This window comes from Poecilia reticulata, chromosome 20, assembly GCF_904066995.2.
Source record: "Poecilia reticulata chromosome 20, P_reticulata-male-v2, whole genome shotgun sequence".
Taxonomy (NCBI): Eukaryota; Metazoa; Chordata; class Actinopteri; order Cyprinodontiformes; family Poeciliidae; genus Poecilia; species Poecilia reticulata.
Genome location: NC_088849.1, coordinates 12,772,841 through 12,794,837, shown reverse-complemented (window position 1 = coordinate 12,794,837; position 21,997 = coordinate 12,772,841). Strand labels below are relative to the sequence as shown.

Here is a 21,997-nt window from a genome sequence, read left to right as displayed (position 1 = left end):
AGAGACAGAGAGAGAGTCGACGCAGGAGACACAGAGAGGGTATACTACATGTCCTTGCAAATCTAATCAGCGTTAAATGGAGCTGTCAAATGTGTGTGTGTGTGTGTGTGTGTGTGGCACTGGCTGGCTCATGTCAGGAGTCATTTAGCCTTAAACTGCAACTTACTGTGGAACAGGGTTGTAATTATAAAACACAAGAATCCAAGCCGCTGCTCGTTTGACGTGGCATATAAATGCAGCGGGTAGTAATGATGCAGGTGACATGCATGCTTGTAGATTCCCATCACATTTTCTTTATTTTAATTTCATTTTTTCTTAATGTGTTGTAATTTTTACACTTCTTCCAGCAGCTCTGCAGCACACAAAGCATTACCCAATTAGAGCAAATTACATTGGAGCCGTTTCTTGATGTATTTTTGCGCCAGTGTTTGGATCATTCTTACGATCTGACACCAACTAAAAGATCGATTTCACGTTTAAACACCAAAAACCATTTTACATGCCCCGTGTGAAAAAGAGAAGTTTGAATTGCTCTCCCTAGAAACATGACAATATTTTCATGCTGTAAGAAGCCTGTTGGGAGAACTCCACTCTGCAGAAATACAACAGCAAACAATGAGCAAGTGCATGCTAATTAGCTGTCACTTGATGCTACTGCCTGATTAATTTAATCAAAAAGTTTTTTTTAATATTATAATTTACAAATGTTTAAAGCAATTGAATCAGTTTTAAACCTCCTAAAATAAAATCTTTTCCAATGTAACATACATTTCTTTAATTTAGCAATATTAGATGTTTTAGGGCAGGATTGTTTTGACATTATGTTGCATCAACTTTCACTAACTAAGTCATTTGCAATAGAAGAGACCAGCTGCTGGAGACGAGAGGAATATTTTTTCATTCTCACTTGACTTTTTTTTTTTTTTTTTTTTTTTGCCATTCAAAGCTGGAGCTCCCTTCTTGTTGCCTCATTCAAGGGACTGCTCGTGATGATATCAGAGCACGGACAAATTCAAGCTTACTCTCAATGAAAAGTAAATCAAAGCTCAGCATCCACCATTGCAATCCTTTTCGAAACCAGTTTTCAGATCATTGCCCAACTGGTGTCCAAGTGTCGCTCATCTGACACAAATTGCCACTCTCAGATGAAAGAAGAAATGGATTTAATGTTCAAGAACAATAAACGGGTCCAAAGAAGCTATCATAAACTAGACAATGCTAGTGTAACGGTGTCACTATCCTCAGCGAAGTTTACATCAGCATGAGAATTAAGGGAACCAAGCAAAAAAAAAAAAAAAAAAAGAACGCCTTGTTCCAAAACCAACACTTAAAAAAGCAGAACAAGCTGCACAAACCAAATGCTTCTGGACAAATATGTTAACATTTTAACAGAGAATTAATTAAAGAAGAGAACTGTTTGGTTGCAATTAAAAGAAGTATGTCTTGACACACACACACACACACACACACACACACACGCACACACACACACACACACACACACACACACACACACACGCACACGCACACACAAAAACAATCAAGCATGGTGGTGGTATCATCATAATAGGGAGAATAATTGTTAGATAGGATGATGTTAAATTTTGTGAATATGTTCCAACATGAAAAAAGCATGTTAGGAGTTAAAATAAAGTTTTCACACCTGACTCCTTGCAAAGTAGCGCCATCATGTTCAGGAACCGTTTCATGTTGGATGACTTTCTCCAACGTCCTCACTTCAAGTCAGCTGAGTGAACAAATCCGAACGGTGGAAACGTGGACACAACCTATAGTGTCTGTAAATCCGAACAGGCTTTTGAATAAATAAGACAATTTTACTTGAAGTTAGGTCAAACGAAAATGTGGGATAAAAGTCTGGAGACGCCGAATTTCCTTAATTTAATCCAATTTACGGCAATATACAGTACATGCATGACAATGACTTGAGGAGAGCGCCACAGAGGAGCGCACACACCAAGGTTAGCCAAATAAAAGGAAAATAAATAAATAGTTGAAAACAAGGTGCATTAAGGAAGATCTGAAAGGGACATAACCTGCTAAGTGAAGCAGATAATGAGGGTTTAAGAGAGTTGAGTGCCCTCACTTGATTTGTACTATTTCAGAGTGGTGTGGATGTGGACCTGATACTTTTTAACCTCGCTGATGGCTGATGGTAGACGGGGAGAGAAAATGCCGTTAGCATGGTAACATTGGTCTATTGCTAAATTCAACCCAGGGTTTAGTGTTAGCGTTGACCCTGATGTCAGTAAGCTATAGGTCAGAAATTGTTGAAGCAAATTTTATTTTGAGTTCAAATATTCAGAATGGTTGATGAGCTCTACAAATATAAACAAGGTATTTGTTAAAAAAAAACAACAAATTATATCTGTTTCCTTCTGACGTGACAGGAGAAAATAGTTTTAGTTTGGCCCAACAATACCACTAAAGTTTACACCGATTTGATGTTTGTACAAAAACAATTCCCCTAATGCAAATTTCCAACCATTGTCCATGTAGTGAGTAATGGAATGAAATGGAAAGAAAATGATACGTGGCTTTCACAATTTATTTATTTTTTATGGCAAAGATTTTTTATTTTTCGGGTCGATCTTTGCAGACTTAAACTGTTTACCCATTTCACTTTGCAAAACAGCACAAGCTCAGTCAGACTGAAGCGAGAGCTTCTGTAAATGTCAATGATCAAATCTCGTCTGAGATTCAGGTGAATTTTAGCCTGGACTTTAACTGGGCCATATAAACTCATGATTTGATCATACATTCTGGATGTATATTTATTTATCCATTTTAACTGCACAACATTTGAGTGTGTCATACATAAACAAGCACTCGTCATCCTCTTCCTGATTATCTATCTTATCGATACCAGCTTAAGGGATTTTTGTTTTTTGTGTTTATGTTGAGCCACGTTTCACTGCTAACCAACAAATCCAATTTTCGGCTGAACTCGATTCTCCTTTGAAAGAAATGTTCCACATATTTAAATTGCCTCCAAAAAAAAAAAAATCCTTCAAGCTTAAAGTTGTTAGCCCACGTTGCATTAGCATAATTTACACTTTGGAAATACCTGCAGTGAATTGTTTTACTTTGTTGTGTACGTTGCAGTCAGAAGCCATCTCGAGTTTCATTGTTGATTCCTTTATATTTATATTTTATATTGTAACTACTGGGTGTTTGGAAATGTTAAAGCCCTTCACAACTACAACCAGCTTTGCGTTGGCCTATTGCACAAATGAAGTTTGTGGATGCAAACTGACAAAAACGTGAGAAAGTTTAAAAGAAATATAAATAATTATTACATAAGGCTGCGGTGATATTCTTCAAAGCAGGACTGGATTCTAGATCTCATTTTGACAGAATCGTCCTGTTATGATGAGGATTAGTCGGCGCAAACATGTGGCGGTGTCTGCACATGCATGTTGGATACAACCATAGATGCTATCAGAGCTGTGAACGGTTCCTTAACTGTGTGTTTGGATGAAATATTGCTTTTTTTTTTTAATGCACATGGGGATAAACTGAGCCAGGTGAGTGTATCATTTGCCATCAAGACATTGAATTCAGCAGGTACCTAATAACAAAGCATTTATGGCTCACTTAGACATGCATAGATATAAATAGGCAGCAACTCTTCAGTCTCAAGCTATTTCCTCCTCTCTTATAACACTGAGGCACCATCCATGTTGGGCCCAAATACTCCAGAATTCTATCAGAGGACTCGGGGGGACGAAATTAAAATCTCTCATTTTCTTTCTCCATACAAGGAGCAGATCAATTTCCAGAGATGGGATGGGATATTTTCCTGCCATTGGGCTTCCTCGTCTTTGGCACAGCACCCTGACTGCCTCCCAGCGGGGGGGCCGGGTCTGACTGCACGCATCGCCGGAGAACAGTTACTTCTGCCGCGGCGAGTTTATTTGCGTCTCGCTATGAGAATTGCCATCATTTACCCTTCCCAACATCTCCCAAAACAGAGAAGAGAAATAGACAACCAGGGGAAGCGAGGCAAGCAACAGTAGAGGCGAAATTGATTCTTTTTGATACATGCTGCATGGGGGACATTAGGCACACCTCGTTTGACCAACCTATTTTGAGAAATGAACTGAATAAATTTAGCTTGATGTAATGTATAGGCCTTTTAGAGGCCATCTGCTGCTGTTGTTCTGGTTCAACCAAAAAATAAAAAGACTTTGCCCTCAGCAACACAGAGACCAGACATAACAACATTTCTCTTTGCGAGTCAGTAAATTAAAAACAAAAAATGTTGGGCTCATAACTTATTTTGCATAAACACAAAATATGTTAAACATGACATCAGTCAGAGACCGTTTGAGTCATGAGAGGATGGTTAGAACCTCCAAAACATCAGGAGAACACCTACTGAGCACAGATCCCAACATTTTATATTTGTTCATCAAGATATACCACATCTTCCTTCAAGTCTTCAGAATCCATAATTTAAAATATTTCAGATTTAGCTTGAAATTTTAATGTGTACTTACTGCTTTCTTAAGTTTGCTTTGCACTGTTTGAGCTGGGGAAAGCTGGTCAGTAGATTTTATTGAATACTCGACCTTCTTCAGCGATTGCTTGTTTACCCAGTCAGTTAAATTTGACCTGTTCCTTCTGATCCAACCAAATCCGAAACAGCGGTAATGGTGGAAGTGGCCCCACAATTCACAATTTGAGACCCCATGCAACTCGGGGCTTACCCTGATTGGATATCTGAAAGGATTGTTGATCAATTTGTGCACAATAAACCATAAAATGCACATTAACTTAAGTAAAAACAATCTGCTTATTTGTCACATTCGATACTTTGCTCTTAAAAGTACACGACCTTGTGTTAATAAATCTGCTTTGCTGAGATTTCATGTGATATACCAACACAGAGTATTGAATAATTGTGACATCGAATGAAAAACTACTTCTTTTTTTCTGTTTTAGAAATAAATGATTTGCTAAGTTAAGAGCAATATACAACTGTTTGGCCCAAACATAGTGTTGGGAGTATCATGCTGTGGGGACTTGGTCATAATTGATGGAAAGATGGATGGAGCTAAAACAGGGCCCTACTGAAAGAAAACGACTTGCTAGAGGCCGAAAAAGACTTTAGTCTAGGGAGGGAGGACTCCATCGATTATGTCAGTCGATCAAAACATTTTCATGTTGACTCCAGGAGGCTAATTATAAATACGTAGCATATTCTTAAGATTTGTATTTGTGTAATTGAAGGTGTGATTCTTGCATGAAGCCATAAAGGTTTTTTTTTTTTTTTTTTACTAAATGTTGACCTTACAGGACGTGGCGATGCACATGACAACATTATTTGCACAAGCAGTGCACCAGAGGTCAACACAGGTGTTTATTCAAAGGTTTTTCTGCACAAATAGTGTCACTTTATGACAAATGCTTGGTCTACAATCACTTTTTTTCACGTAGGTTTCAAATCCTAAGACATCATGTACAAATCCATTTTCACGATTCTGTGCCAGTCGGTCAGTTTTCACGCTGACTTCGGTTTGCACACATATCACACCCGTCTAACCCGTCCTCTTTCTGTTTCGGGCCCCCCAGCCTGTTGCGTCACAGAGCCAGTCGGGACGTAATTAAAGCCACATTGAGAAAGAGTATAAATCCAGCCCCCTGAGTGCAGCTCGGTCCACACACCGGCATGTGCTAGTCCAGAGGTGGATTTTTAGGCCAAAGGGTAAGACAGGGGGAGCTGGAAGTTAAACTGTGACCACTGCAACACTCAGCAACCGCAACCTTAAAAACAAAAGTTGGCACAATGGCAGGACTGAAGGTAAGCCAGCATTCAGTTACATAAAATGTTTTATTTCTAAATGCACTTTTTCCGTGTTGGGGATTAGTGCTGTGTGCAAGAAAGACTGTGAAATTGGACAACTTAGTTTTTGTGTTGCACTAAAATTAAAAATATTTAACTGTCATCATTTCTGTGACAGCAGCCGTCTGAAGGGAGGCGTTCCCTCCAGCCAATCAGAGGGCTGCATTCAGCATCTGCCCAGATGTGGTCTGAGAGACGCCTTAACAATCTTAACACAAATACAGCTACTATTATCAGTTTTATTTGTATTTGTAAAAAAACGTTTCAGCTTGTTTAAAAGTGATAATAATTATGTGGACGCCGGTTAAATGATGTTACTTCCTAATCTCCAAAAGTTAATATGTAAGGCACAGACAAAGGTGCAAAAAACACTCAATCATTTACTTTATTTGGTTATTGAGTAAATTAGAACTTTTTTTTTTACATAACACAAGTGGAGCTTCTACCATCTGCCAGTTTTTGACTTGAAGGCAAAATGAATATTCCTGATAGACACAAAACTACTTTATAAAACAGCAGCGATGTTCCTGAAACAACACCAGACTTCAGGCACACGAACGCGCACATATGGAAACCATCGCTCTTGCGGAGCAGCAGTGACTCAGCAACAAGCGGTTCACATCATACCAAGTTAGGTTTTTTTTTTTAAATTCAATATGATGTTGATCAGAAAACAAGGTAAAAGTTATTGTTTTTAGGGAATGTTCTGGAGGTTGATTTGCAGGAGGTATAAAGTAAAACAATACTTTTTTTCTTGTGTTGTGTATAATTTGTTTTATTTCCCATCTCCGATCAACTGGGCAAAAGTCCAGGTGCTCCTCTTACTCTCACAGCTATTAAGGCTTTTTTGTTTTTTTTAAACAGCAACACTGGAGCTAAGTATTAAAAATATTTCCCCACAAAATATACATATTCCTCCTTGATCATAAAGAAGTCTCAACATTTAGTTTTTATATATATATCTCTTCGATTACTCTTTCTTGATCATTTCCTGTTTGTCTTCTCGGTCAGTATTTGACGGGTTTTGGGAACGAGTTCTCCTCTGAAGATCCACGATGTCCTGGATCCTTACCCGAAGGACAGGTACCGCAAACGTTCGGTCTGTTCCTTTGAGATGGCGATCTTAAAGGAGACGAAACCACAGTTTTTTTTGTTCGTCCAGTCATTCAGATGCTAAATGACACAGTATGATATCTTCCCACCAAACAAACCATGTGCCAAAAATAATAATAGCCTCTACCTTTCCTGCAATTTGTGATTCTGTGTAATGACTTAAAAAAAAAAAAATCCCATCAAAGCTGTTAAAATGTTAATTAGCAAAAAAAAAAAAAAAAGAAAAAAAACAATAATGATCTCAGGTTAAACTTTAGCTCCTGTTTTAGAGAAAACATTGTTACATTGTGTCCATACAGAACAGTCCTCAGGTCTGTCCTTACGGCCTGTATGCTGAGCAGCTCTCCGGCTCGGCCTTCACCTGTCCTCGTCCAGCCAACAAGAGGAGGTATTTATCAACTTAGCACATTAAATACACTGTAAGAAACATATAAAACATGATTCCCAGGCATCGTGATCAGAGGGGGGCCTTGCACAAATAATGTCTTGAAGAAGTGTCATTGTCTTTTCATAAGGAGCAATGAAGAACCTAACAAGAACCTCCAAAAAGTTTTTAATGCCGGCATGTTGTTGAGTTTTCACACGTGTAACTAGCAATTCATGAAGCTCAGACAGTGTTTTGAAGAGTCTACGAGTAGTAAGTCAGATTTTTGACATAGTTGAGAGTCAATTGTGAAAACAGTTTACCGCCGAATAGGAATTAGCTGCAGTATACGGCCATACTTACAGTTCTTACATGCATAGAAGCAACAGAAAACCCGTTCAAGGTGCAAGTGCATTTTGTGTGTTCTGGTAACCCCCTACCCCTGCTGCCCTGGGCTAAGAGTCATCTCAACTTTAACCTCAACAAAACCGCTCGTATTCTTACCCTCCTTTTCTTCTACAGCTGGTTGTACCGGATCCTCCCGTCTGTTAAACACAAGCCTTTCACCGCTGTGCCATGTGGGAATCTGACTGAAAACTGGAACGAAGTGGAGCCTGATCCGAACCAGGCACGTCAACTTTAAGCACTTAGAATTTGAACGGAGAATAATTTCATCATCTACTTCTTTAAAGAACAAGACGATCACAGTCATGGAAACAGATTTTTTTTTTTTAAAAAGATGAAGCTGAAATCAACATTGAATTTTAAAAGAGAACTTTCTGACCTTGAGGTTCCTTTTACAGCTGCGGTGGCTGCCGTTCATCATCCCCAAATCGACAGAGAAGAAAGTGGACTTTGTAGCTGTGAGTCTCGTGTTGTTGTTTTTTTCTCATTACGGATTTATTTGCTTATTTATTATTAATAGTTTTATTAGGAGGGAAGGGGACATTATAAGAGGAATTTTAAACTACCAATGACACAGTATGCCCCAGTACACAGCTTAAATAAATAAATACATAATTAAATAAATAAATATAGGTGTGGGGGGAGGAGAGGTAGAGGCATCACTCAGTCCGGGAAAAGAGACACGGATTTATCTTTATCGCAGGGAACTTCTCTTCATCAGTAAATCCCTACTTTTCCTGGATTCTTCAGGGACTCCATACAATCTGCGGCGCAGGAGACGCCAAAACCCGCAACGGCATCGGCATCCACGTGTACGCCTGCAACACCTCCATGGTCGACAGGTTAATGAGCAGATAACTTTCACACAGATCTGTTTTAGATCACAAAAAGTATCCAGTCAAGGGGTTTTATTAATATTTTGTCTGCTTCAGGTGCTTCAACAACTCAGATGGAGACTTTCTGATTGGTGAGGAAAAAGTTAAGTTTCCTTTTGCTTCAAATTGTATTTTCTCAGCACTTCTCCTCAAAGGTCTCTCTCTCTCTCTCTCTCTCTCTCTCTCTCTCTCTCTCTCTCTCTCTCTCTCTCTCTCTCTCTCTCTCTCTCTCTCTCTCTCTCTCTCTCTCTCTCTCTCTCTCTCTCTTTCTCTCTCTCTCCAGTCCCGCAGCAGGGCGAGGTCTTGATCACCACAGAGTTCGGGAAGATGATGGTCGAGCCCAACGAGATCTGTGTCATCCAGGTGGGCTTTGAGTTCTCCAGTGCTTTTCCATCTGCTACTGTATTTGCCCCCACTCTCCTCTTACCATATTTAGAAAGCTGTGGTTTGGCACTTTTCAAGAGTGACCTTAAAAGTAGATAATAGTGGAAAGAGGTTTCAGGCTTTGGACGTCTGGATTGTGACTGCGGCACATGTGTTTTTTTGGGGTTTTTTTTTTCCAAACGCAGACGATTAGTCCCCCTCAGCACTGATACAGCCCACATTTGCTACATAACAGCCCCGAATCTCCTCTAACTGCCACTTTTCTTGTTTTTATTTTTCCAGCAAGGGATGCGCTTCAGCGTGGATGTGTTCGGAGAAACCAGAGGCTACATCCTTGAGGTGTATGGGGCCCACTTTGAGCTCCCTGACCTGGGGCCTATAGGTTTGTGTTTGGATGATACTCCTAAGTGTAGATAAGGAAGGATGAAAACATACCATATGTGTTCATTCTTCTTTTAAAAACGCACATCGGCCACTTTGCCTCGCCTTCCTGAAACGTGCTATTGTTATCTAAATTGTTGACACTTATCTCTTGAAATCATGCTAGCATCAGCAGCTCAGGCTGAACCGCCACAAACTTGGCCATCGGTTATGTGCTTACGCCTCAGGCTTTTTGGAGGTTCACGTGCAAATGTACACGAGCGTCTTCTGTATTGTGTACAGGTATTAATGTAAATGCATAGCAATATTCTAATTCTATATAAACAGAATAGGAAATAAAAAACAACAAAAAAACTAACTCTCACTACAGCAAGAGCTCTTTGAATTGAAAGCAGAAATCAATGCCCACTTTGTACAATCCTCTTTTTGCTGACAGGTCTGCACTCACTCATCCACCTTTTACTAGGTTAGAGCGCACAGAGAGAGGGATATTGGAGCGTTCTTCTTATCTTCTTTTCTTCAGCTCAGCCTACAAGTTTTCTGTAAGATTTAGATTTGGGTATTAGGCTGATTTTGTGTCTGGCAAACTGTTTCCTTGCTGATTTGGCTGAGTGCTTTGCATCATTATTCGTTAAGATGACCCGTTTTCAGTTTTCCGGGGGAGTCGAACAAATTTATTTAGATTTAACAGCCCTGGTATTTCAAAGAAATAAGTACCTTTAGATCCCAAAGTCTTTTGGAAACAAAACAGACCCACATCATCATAGAGCCTCCACTATGCGTAGTTTCATATTCATTATGGTATTTGTGTCTTTTTTCTTTTTGGCTTTTTTTTGTTGCAATGCTTGGACAGAAAGAGCTTTTAAGGGTTCTAAGCATCTAAGGGTTGGTAATGAAACTTACTGAAACCAAGATGTAAGTTATTATTTCACCGGCAGTTTAATTTTGAAACCTCATCCGGACTAGTTTGTTCCAGTAGCGATTACTTTAAACTTAAATAATCACCCTGGCTATAGGAACAATATGAGGAAGTTAAGAAAGCATCCATTTTCCTGCAACAAGAACATTCTTAAGGTAAATCCACTTCTGCTTAGCCTGACTGTTGTACTATCTTGTCAGGGATACAAATTTAAAGTTGGTACATATTATTATCAAATTAAACCATTGTTACATTTATTCTTTACAACAATTAATTGGGGTGCCAGCAATCAAAGCAACACATTTGAAGAGGAAAACAAGAGAACGACTTGCAGAAAATAACTGAAACAAGCGGGGCCCTTTACAAATAAAGATTGGGTTCATTGTACTCTACACGTGGTGCGTGTCATTCAAACAATGCATTTCAATTGAGTTAATTTTGACAGTACCTATCTATAATTCCTAATAAATATCACAGAATAAATAAGCGTTGAACAGTTTAATGTTTTTCTCTGTAAATGTATTTCTGATGAACCAATTGATATAAAATTTGTAGATGCAATCGACACGTACAACATAAACCTTTGAATTTCCTTTACGGCTGCTAGTGTACCACTCCAAGATCATCAGCCGCCCCTTTATCAACTTTCTAGAGACACCTATACTTCCTCTATTTCTCAGTAAACATCGACTTGATCTGCAAAACACTGTCATGCTTTTTCTATTGTGTACAGCCTGTCCAATGCAGTCATGTATGCATGTTTTGCAGGAGCCAATGGTCTGGCGAACCCAAGAGACTTCCTGTGTCCGGTTGCTTGGTACGAGGACCGCAAAGTGCCCTCTGGCTACACCGTCATCAACAAGTATCAAGGGAAACTGTTTGCCTGCCAGCAGGTGCTTATTGTCACATGCAACTCTCCGTGTGCCGCAGCAAGAATTGCCCACGTACACACCGTCTGAGAGCGGACAATCGCTCGTGTTGAACACTTTGCCCTATTACCCTATTTAGGTTTAAGTTTGCTTCAGTAAACACCATCAAAGTGCCACTGTGACTAACAGGAAACGGTCCAAGTGAAGCATGTGATCCATTAGCTGCTCCTGCCGGCTGAATTGCCATCCCTGATGATTTAATATCCAAGCGTTAGCTGTTATCCTTTCACTCGGTTTCCGCCTCGACTCCCTTATGAGTCTTAATCACTTGTAATTAGTTAAGGCATTCTGGTGCCGCAGACGGCGTACCTGCGAGGCTTTGCTTAGCAGGAAAAACCTTTTCGCAAGTAAAGCATTAATTTCACCATATTTCACTCAGGAAATGATCCTCCCTCTCCTGAATTTCCCGTTGGGCGAATAATTGGATCGACACATAAGGACTTTTTTTTTTTTTGCTTTGTTTGTGTGTTTTTCTTATTTTAGAGAAAAAGGATTTGGGGTTATAATCATGTCAAGCCACTCGGTAATTACCTATACAAACAATATACAAGAGCATGATACTATCTTCTTTTTTTTTGAAGCAAAACAGAGCTTTCCTAATTTTTGGAGCCCTTCTCTTCTTCTTGGGGGATTATGTTCTGGGGGTGAGTGAGTGGTGACACTCCGCTCCCAGTTCATTGAAACTGGAGAGTGAGGCTGGAAAACCAAGACGTGGTTGACAGAGGGCCTCATCTCAGGGGAAGATGCTGCCGCTCCTGTCTGGTCCTGCTGTTTTGTTCACCCGCAGAGTGCTAAAATTGCTCAAATTAACTTATTATTTGCTTGACTGGGCCAATATGTTTGTGTTCTGTGTTCATGTGTGTGTGCGAAGTTGTTCTCCTTCATTTTTCCTCCCTCCACTCCCTCCTCCCCACTCCCCCGTCTTTATTTTAATCGAATGTAGGGGAGTTTTCACAGATGAATGTCCGAGAAATTACCTGCACCGGGGTTGCTCAAAAGGCCATTTTCCATGATAACTAGAGACAATTGGATGCATAAAGTAACACCTTTTTTTTTATTTTTATATATATTTATTTTTAGCTATTGTTAGCTATTTATTCAAATTTGTAATTGATTTTGTTTTATTTCAATTTATTAATTAGAAAAAAAGAAAGACCCCGGCATTATGTGTAGAAACGCCCCGGTGCGCACGCAGGAGCATGGAGGTCAGCCTGGCAGCAGCTTCAGTTGTAATGAACTATATTGATTTCAGAGCTTCTGTTGAATGTCTTTTTCGCAGTGACATTATCAGAACAGAGAAACTATATAAAATTGCTGTGCTTTTAACAATCAAGATAAAGAAATATCTCTACACCCACACTTGCCGAAGCCCACCCTTCTCCTCCAATAACTGCACCGCGGCGAGCGTCAAAATGCTCAAAGTTTGGGAAAGTTTGATTGTGAAGCCAATTACCCCATAATACCTGGTGCCTCGTTTCACAAAGAACCGGGAGGGGAATGAAAGAGAAGAAAGATTGAAAGAAGCAACACCCTCTTACAATTTTCATTATGGCCATTTTTTTTCCCTCTCTTTATGTCAAGAAGTACTTTTCTTGGAATTTAAGATTACAAAGACATTATTCATTGTTCCCCCCCTTTCCCTGTGAAAAGCTCAATTTAACGTCTTTTGTGTTTGTTGCTCAGGTAGGCTTCTCTTATTTGTTTTGTGCTTTCACACGCAGGATTTCTCTCCATTCAATGTCGTTGCCTGGCACGGGAACTACACACCGTACAAATACAACTTGAAGAACTTCATGGCGATCAACTGTGTGGCCTTTGACCATGCGGTATGTTGGTGACTCAAACAGAGCCCTGGCACTCCGTCTGGGTTTATCCCATTTCCTGACAGAAACATGTATACACTCCTCTCTAGGATCCATCTATCTTCACCGTGCTGACCGCCAAATCCACAAAACCAGGTGTGGCCATTGCCGACTTTGTCATCTTCCCCCCAAGGTGGGGGGTGGCCGACAACACCTTCCGTCCGCCGTATTACCACCGTAAGAACTCAGCACCCACACTTGGTCTGATTGTTTGCGATAACAAATGCTTCCTTTATGAATTATGTACGCGCCTGCTTTAGCGCGGCAGGGTCACATTTTGCAAATGAATTCGGATGGAAATGTCACAATGTGCTCTTTCCGAGATATTTTGTGGATTTAAGCAACCCAGCTAGAAGCTAACACATTCATTTACCAGCTAGTGACACACACAGTGTCCCTACCTGGCTGAATGACTCACTTCACACGCCAGGATCTTTTGTCTGTTTTCACCACAGCTCATTAAGGCCATCTAGTGGGGAACCCCGCTCTCTGTTCCTCAACGAGGAGCTGTGTTACACTGCCTCCTGCTTGTCGTTTCAGGTAACTGCATGAGTGAGTTCATGGGGCTGATCAAGGGCCATTATGAGGCCAAAGAGGAAGGTTTCCTGCCTGGGGGAGGCAGCCTGCACAGCATGATGACCCCTCACGGCCCGGACGCTGACTGCTTCGAGAAGAACAGCACTGCTGAGCTGAAACCAGAGCGGGTTGCTGAAGGAACCATGGTAAAACTTCATACAGAGGAATTTATATGCATTGAAGATGGGCGGTGATCCTTATGTTGATTATGTCTATTTATTCTGGACTTTCTTTAATCCTTAAATAATGTCCTTTAGCAAGTTAAACATTTTCTAAGCAAATTCCTGGCATAATTCTGTCTGGATATTTGATAAAAATGGTACAGCTCAGTTGAATTTGTGGTTTCTTTGCACAAAGCTTGTTTGAGGTCAGGGCCATTTCAGAAGGTTAATGTTTGCCTGCTTTATGCACTGCAGACCCAGGTTAAATATGTAATTGGGGTCTTTTCTCTTGTTCGGAACAATCATTTCCTTTAGTTTTAACCATCTGGCCCTTAATCTCAGATGGCAGCGTCATAGGAGCTACGTTTATCCAGTCCATTATCAACATGAACTGAGAGGAAACCATCAAGACACAAAGTGTGTCGTTCATACGCAACTTGTTTAGGAATATTTAATCAAGTGTTTTTAAGTAGAGCATGCATGTGTTTGAATATACGGGAACTGATCAGTACATATGGTTAGTATGGTTAATTAGATCATATACTGGTGTTCTCTCCTCCTTTCAGGCTTTCATGTTCGAGTCTTCCTTCAGCATGGCTGTGACCAAGTGGGGTCTGCAAACGTGCCAGAGACTGGACAAGACTTACTACCAGTGCTGGGAGCCACTGCGCAGCCACTTTAACCCCAACTGGAAGCCAAGGAAGCAGTAGCAAAAAAATCCCCAGCAACTTATACAAAAATTTGGATCAAAATACAGAAGATGATTTAAAAAAATAAAAAAGTGGTTTGAGCAACAACCGAAAAATGGAAACCACAATTTGCAGTACGTGGTGTCGTTTTTACTTCTTAAAGTTACAAATTAAAATCATTTGGTGTCATAATACACGCTGGGTAAATGTGAAGAAGAATGGGCTTCCAGCAAAAATGCCTTTTTTAACAAAAACAAAAATCACTTCCCCTTATTGTTACAGGTTACTTACTATATAAATTAAATATTACTGATAAACAGCTCTTATTAATGCAACTGTTGATTCACTTCTTGCTTTTTTGACTTGTAGAACCTTTTTTTTTTTACTTTTCACCACACCACTTCTCCTTTGAAATCAAACCCACGTAACTGTTGAACAATAACATTTTATTTATTTTTTTATTATAATTACACACAACAACATTTCGGGGATGTCACAGGAGGAACTTTCTGTACTGAAGCTCAATACGATAAACTGAACTTGCGATTGAGGGTTCCGGCCTTAATCATCTCCTCCTTCTTATCCTGTAAAACAGACGACAAACAGATGACTGGCTGGTACAGTTTCCATAGCAACAAAGACACATCATTCCCCTCACTACACCCCTTCACCTTCTGGACATTTTCTCAACGATGTGCTTTATGAGTGAGCATTTTGTGATTTCAAAGCAGTTTTCTTTTCCCCTCCACCCAGCAGAGACGAGGGGGAAGAGGCGAGCATGATGGCTCCGGCACAGTGAGACAACGGCAGCAAATTTTCGCTGGAACTTCAATTGACTACGATTTACAGGGTAAATCTCCATGACAATGGAAGCGGGGAGATTTCGAACTAAGCATTTATTTTGAATGTAATCCGATCTGTGTCTCAGAAGGAACATTGATTCCGATCGCTTTTTGGTTTGTCTAAAAATATAATTCCCGTGTAAAAACTCAAAGTCTACAAAAGGTCTGTAGGCAGCAGTAGTGTTCATGTAAACTGTCCGGATGATGGATTTGATTCGTCAGACGTTCTTAGTACTGTAACATAAACGACAAAGTCTCATGCCAACAAAGATAACCGAACTGGTAAAGTAACATGGCAAGTAAACATAAATATCAACAGCAAATAAAGTTTGGACAGCACAAATACTTCATCTTTATATACTGTCCAAATTATTTTATTCCTTTCTTTAAACACGATATTTTGTTTAAATACATCTTTTATTCATGCATACGGCACGTTTTTATTTTAGGAATTTATGTGACAGAAAGTTAAAATAAATAATATGGTAAAAACGTGTTAATGAAATTAATCATAAATTAAACCAATTACTATATTTATATCTACAATTTTTAAATAAAGCAGTTAACCTTAAAGAATGATGCAGATTATGTTAATATCTAATAAACATTAGACACGTAGGTCCATGGTTGAACTTGTCCGTAAAACATAAAGCAAAGAGAAGGCAGAGGGGCCTCTTGTCTCATACCCTGTCTGTCTTGAAGATGTAGTAGAGGGCAAACAGAGGCACCACTCCAAACATTACACCAAGCAGAGAAGTCTTCTTTGTGGGTCTGAAGTGAGGGTACGGATTGGCTCGTGCGTACACCCACCTCGTCAGGGCAGGGTCTTCCTACAAACACAGACATTTGCAGTGATATTTCAGTTAAAAGAAACATCAGATTAGGATTTACTTAGTCATTTATTTAGTAAACAACAACAGCTTAACTGGTAATTAATTGTAATCAATAAAGTATTTTTTGGAACATGAATGGCTGTAGTTGGAATTGTAGGTTCATTTTCTAAATGATTTTGAGACAAAAAATTGTTCTTTTAACGTATTATTGTGGAAAAAAATTGTTTCATGCCAACTCCAACTTTTTTGAGGCCTGTTTTATTTCTGCTGAAAGAAAAATAGTAATCAACACGTAAAAACTCAGAGTAAACTTTCTTTAAAAGTAAAAAAAATAATGATACTAAGCAAAATGTGTTAAATGTGCTTTAACTGAAATAATAATAATAATAATAATAATAAAAGAAAATCAAAGATCTTCTTATTGATGTGTTTACAGTCCAAGAACATTGTCAGCTAAGTTTCTTCACATTCTTTTTGCAATGTACACACAGGAAATAAATGGTTGGAACCCCTCTGCTAATGATTATGAAGCCCACAAAGATCACTGAAATAACTTGAAACTAGCAAAAAAACACAACATAAAAAATGACAGAAAATTAACTCATAAATATCAGATGTTGGTTTTAAAATGTGGTTACATAAACCAAGGAAGAAAAGTTAAAAAAAAAATTAAAAAAAAGAAAAAGGCCTGGATAAAAGTAATGCAACCTCTAGAAAAGACTGAAAATAATTTCACCATATAACTGCAATATGTTAAACTGAGGTGTGTTCTATAATTAGCATTACATGTGGCTGTAAGCGGGTAATCAGTCAGTCTGCCAGTGACAAGTAGTCACTATATTTCTTGGTGACATGTCGTTTATAACATTAAGCATGGACCACTGGAAGCGAAGGCTCCAGGAGATTAGAAGGAAAAACATTCTGAAGAAATTTAAACGGGGCCTGCCAAAATGTGCCGGTCGGTTGGAACCTAGCATTCTGAGGCTAAAAATTAGCATCAATGCTAAGCTTAGCCAACATGTAAGAAATAGCATGTGGATTACTGTCATTGTTATGTTGTCCAACGTGAACTGAACCCATTTAGTATGTAAACATAAGTGTGTAAAGACACCTTTGTTTACAGATATTTCACAATTCCTTTTGTTGTTTCTATTGCTTTGTTAATTCATTTTTGATATTTAATTGTTCTTTTCAGGGGGCTGCACAGTGGCGCAGTTGGTAGAGCTGTTGCCTTGCAGCAAGAAGGTTCTGGGTTCGATTCCCAGCCTTACTGCATGGAGTCTGCATGTTCTCCCTGTGGGTTTCCTCCGGGTACCCCGGTTTCCTCCCACAGTCCAAAAAAAACATGACTGTCAGGTTAATTGGCCTCTCCAAATTGTCCCTAGGTGTGAGTGTGTGTGCATGGTTGTGTGTCTCTGTGTTGCCCTGCGACAGACTGGCGACCTGTCCAGGGTGTATCCCGCCTCTCGCCCAGAACGTTAGCTGGAGATAGGCACCAGCAACCCTCCCAACCCCACCAAGGGACAAGGGTGTAAGAAAATGAATTGATAATTGTTCTTTTCAGTGTTTGATGTTCATTAGAATTTAAAATGTATTGATCTTTGACGATGACGTGTCCTGCATTATTAAGCCATTTTATTACTTGAAAACAGTCTCAAAACAACAAATTATAATTTATCGCAATAAGTTTTGGGAAAATTTATCGGCCAGCAAAATTTGTTGTTATGACAGGATGGTATGAGAGAGATAATCTGTGAAAAAGACCTAGCTTCTTTACCTTTGCCCGGTGCTAACTAGAAACAACCAATAAGAGGTAGGAGGCGGGTTTTAGCGCTGTCAATCACAATACGATATGTTGGTGCTCATAATTGTCCCCCACTTCATCTCTGCTGTGCTGCTGTAGCAAACAGAGAATGTCATGTATGCACAGTCTAGTTAGCATCACCATCAATGAGAGCGGATAAAACAGTTTCGTGCAACAGTAAGTGATTTGTCACATTTAGCAGCATTGATTGAACGCATTTAGAGCTTCATTTAGGCTCCGATTGGTTGAACTTGGTCGGGTGCAGTGCTTTTCTTCAGACTGAAATAGTAGCTCAGCTACTATTGGAGGAAATCAATTTTTTCACAAATTACCTGCCACATAATGTTCTGTCACGACATGGTGACAGTTTTAACAAATATGAAAAAACAAACAAACCGTTTAGTTACATACTGCAGCTTTAAATCAGTTAATTTATGGATCTCGTTCTTTTTCCATTCCATATGGTTGTCGAGAGGAAATGACAATAGTCAAATAACGCATATAAACCCAATGAAAATGTTTTTGTTATTCATTTATCTCTGATAAATATCTGCTCAGACCTCCTTTTCTAAAGACGGACCTCTTCATTATTATGGCTAGCTTGAAGTTGCTTGGAAAACTTCAACATTCAAACATAATTGTTAGAGCTGCATTTATAACCATATATAGCAATAGGAAATAAATACAAATTTAACAAATACTCGATACTGAGCACTTTTTGTACAGGTTCGGTCATAACATTTAACCGTCAGTAGCATTTAGCTCTCCTTAAATCAGAGGTGACTTTGGTTGCTAATATGCTAACTTAGCCACTTACAATGAGCTCGGTCCTGTGCGGGTTGTTCAGCTGCAACTGGTATTGCCTCTTTAGGTTGGCTCGCAGTGCTGCCCGCTCCTCCTCTGCACGCCTGTAGTCCGGAGAAAGATTGAAATATTCATTTGGGTCCAGTGTTTTCGGCCGAGTAGCCAAGGGCGCCTCTCGGTAGTCCGCCATGATTGTTTGGTGAGAAACGAGAGTATGTAAAATCTCGCGTTGCTAGTCTCGCGTCGTAACCACGACAACGTTCAAAACACCTTTTTTTTTCCTCGCAACGTTCAAGTGAAAAGATGAACACTCCTGACAAAAATGGAAAAGTACCTCGCAAAGAATCAACGGAGGATGGAGATGGCCTGGAGTGTGCGGACGTTCTAAAAGATGATCAGAGCGCAAAAGAAGGACACGAAGAAGACTTGGAAGCGACAGAGAAAGCCATCCAGGACCGAGCAGAGGCGGTCGCTTCAATTAATCGGAGGCCCAGCGTCGCTCACCAACAGCTTTCAGTGTTTGATTTTTTACTGAATTTCCTTTTCCAACACGGCATGATGGGGACTTTGGCGTGTTTTGAAGCGGAATGGTCTGAGCTACTGCAGAAAGGAGAGGTGGATGCGAAGCACATCGACCTGATCCCGAAAGTGTACACTCAGAACCAGCATTTGGCCGGAGAGCTGAAAAATGCTTGGCAGGAGAAGGAGGAATACAGGCAGGCGGCCGCTGTCGCAGCCGAGGCCCTGCAAGGGGCCAAGAAAGCCAAAGATGCCCACCGGCTGGAGCATCAACGGTTGGTCGGAGAGAAAAACAAACTCATTGAGGACATAAAAAAGCTGAAACTGCAGTGTGAGGGCTACCAGCCTGAAGTAAAGAAGATGAGCGACAAATACCAGGCGTTGTCAAAGCAGGTCCTGCAGGTGGCGCTGGAGAGGGACAAAGCGCTACTGCAGGGGGACAATCAGGCGGCCCGACTGGCTGCCGCCCCATCTCAGACCACCAATGAAAGCAGTGGTTCATTGAAATAAATGTAACTTCATAACAATGTGCTTTATTCATTATTGGAAATTTTTTGGATAGGTGAAATATAAGGTCGTTGTCGGATAAAGTTTTCCAATACACGATAAATGTAATTATTAATGCAATGTTAAGACGAATAATTTTGTTGTCCGTCTTAATGCAGTGGTTAAAGGTTTACAATCAAAACTTTAAGTTGAAAAAGTTAGAAGAAAACTGTTAGCGTTTTGATTTGGTAAGACTTTCAGTCTGAGAGGAGTTATGCTGACAGCAAGCTTCTACTGTTTTTTTTTTTTTTAATAACTACAATCTTTAAAAATCAGCATTAGCAGTAACAGGAACACCATTTCACGAACCTTTACACAATCGCCACGCTTTCGGTTACTCAAATAACCTCACAATAACAATAATTAGGAAATGTATTAAACAATTTATCGCAAATAAAAGAAAGTATGAATCATGGCCTCTTAAATCTTAACATTAACCAAACACTAAAAAACATTCACCAAACAAAAAAGAAAGAACGGAAACAATTACAGGGAACAATGTTTTGACAAAATAAAAAGCTACATTTTGCTTTTAAAAAAAAAGTAACGTTTTTGATTTCCTGTATGTAATTCAAGATTAACTGTGTCCATCTGTTTTTTTATGTTTCACAGATATTTTGTCTTGTTTTTTGTCTTGTTTTAGTTGAGAAGTTCTGTTTTTAACCACAAGAGGGCAGTCTACATCAAGCTCTGCCTATTTTTTACACAGTGGAAAACCCATTCAGAAGTTGTAGCAGCACAAAAAAAAGAGTACATGTAGATTTCAAATGTGATTTCTCTCACATCACTGATGCCTGTAAGATCGTGTGGCTTTGAGTAGAAATAAGCATGCTTATTAGACTCCACAGAGCGCAAATACTTTTCAGCTAATATTACAAAAACAGATCTAAATTACTTTGAGAGGTTTATGAATTTATGAGAATATTAACCATGTTGGTGTAGTATTCTCCTCCCTGCAGGAGGACCAGGCATTTCTAGTGTTTCCATCAGTGTGCTGTTGTTTTACTGTAGTCTTGATAATATGCCGGGCATAGCGAGACTCGATCAACCTACAACCTTTTTTGATATCTGTTGAAGATGAATAAATTTAAAGTTAAAACACTTTACGGTGTCTGATGTTTTCACACTTTGTCATTAAAACCACAAACGTCAATATATTTTAGTGTGTTTTTATGTCACAGATACATAGAAACAAGTGTCATTGCGAGGTGGAAACTGAAGGACGCAGTTTTCAATAAAAAAGAAAATCTTGCACAAATTTGTTTTTAGCCGAGTTGAACTAATACATCAAAGAATCACGTTTCACTGCAGGTACAGTCTTATGAAGTATGTCTCTACCTGCTACTCAAAAAAAATTGTCCATTGTTTCTTGCTAGATTGCTCAAGCTCAAGTTCTGTGAATATCAACTTCCAAGTCTTACCATAGATCCTCAATCAGATTTAGGTCTGGACTTTGACTGGACCTTTGTGACACGTTGATATACTTTGGGTCTTAATACAAACAGACACTTAACCTTTCAGATTTATATTTCATGTCATTTCTTCTTTCATTTCGCAATGACAAGCTACCGTGGTTCGATTTACTGTAAAAACGTTAAAATAATGCAATAACGTCTTCCTTTATAATGGGGTCAGATGTGCGGGTAGAAGAATATTTTTCTAAGGCCCCTTTATATCCGTCTGCAGGATGAATGCTAAACTGAAAAACTGATGATCATTCAAAACACAAAGCAGCGCATGTTCTCTCTCTTGATTCTTGCAGCCGCTCCAATTTTGAACTTCATTCTTGGGCAGCGGAGTGGTGCAGAGATGCAGAGAAAACTCTTTGATCCGGGGACTGGGGCACCGCTGCAGTACGTATGACCAAATGATTTATTGTCCTCTCGGGAACGCCAAAGTGCCAGCCTGCTCTGCTGCCCTGAAAGATCTATTTATGACTCTGAAATAAAAATTCAATGTGAGACTACAGTCCGTTCCAGGGACAGATTTAGGATCAGAAAATGAAACGTTAATGTGCTTCTGCCCCGGCCGGTCCTCTTCAGCCTCTTGGTCGAGAAGCTGAACTATGGAGAGTTTTTGAGCTTCGGGAGCAATTAATCACTGTGTGGTTGATCCCCCTCCCTTT

At 39.6% G+C, this 21,997-nt stretch overlaps 3 protein-coding genes across 3 annotated transcripts; 2 read left to right on the top strand and 1 right to left on the bottom strand.

The window, feature by feature from the left end:
- Window positions 1–5,645: 5,645 nt before the first annotated feature.
- hgd (homogentisate 1,2-dioxygenase) lies at window positions 5,646–14,661 on the top strand. The gene is made up of 14 exons (XM_008438603.3): window positions 5,646–5,824; window positions 6,878–6,949; window positions 7,279–7,367; window positions 7,866–7,971; window positions 8,147–8,206; window positions 8,499–8,590; window positions 8,681–8,715; window positions 8,907–8,986; window positions 9,290–9,389; window positions 11,076–11,200; window positions 12,958–13,062; window positions 13,149–13,275; window positions 13,639–13,820; window positions 14,402–14,661. Exons 1-14 carry the CDS (start codon window positions 5,810–5,812, stop codon window positions 14,543–14,545), a joined length of 1,332 nt encoding a protein of 443 aa, XP_008436825.2. The 5' UTR covers window positions 5,646–5,809; the 3' UTR covers window positions 14,546–14,661.
- A 292-nt stretch (window positions 14,662–14,953) lies between these two features.
- On the bottom strand, window positions 14,954–19,034 carry ndufb4 (NADH:ubiquinone oxidoreductase subunit B4). Its single transcript, XM_008438602.3, has 3 exons — window positions 18,821–19,034; window positions 16,053–16,196; window positions 14,954–15,108 (listed from the first exon to the last, which is right to left on the bottom strand). The coding sequence occupies exons 1-3, from the start codon at window positions 18,995–18,997 to the stop codon at window positions 15,046–15,048; spliced, it is 384 nt and encodes a 127-aa protein (XP_008436824.1). The 5' UTR covers window positions 18,998–19,034; the 3' UTR covers window positions 14,954–15,045.
- An 18-nt stretch (window positions 19,035–19,052) lies between these two features.
- Window positions 19,053–19,853, top strand: LOC103482441 (sperm-associated antigen 16 protein-like). Its single transcript, XM_008438601.3, has one exon. The coding sequence runs from the start codon at window positions 19,111–19,113 to the stop codon at window positions 19,834–19,836; it is 726 nt and encodes a 241-aa protein (XP_008436823.1). The 5' UTR covers window positions 19,053–19,110; the 3' UTR covers window positions 19,837–19,853.
- Window positions 19,854–21,997: the final 2,144 nt, after the last annotated feature.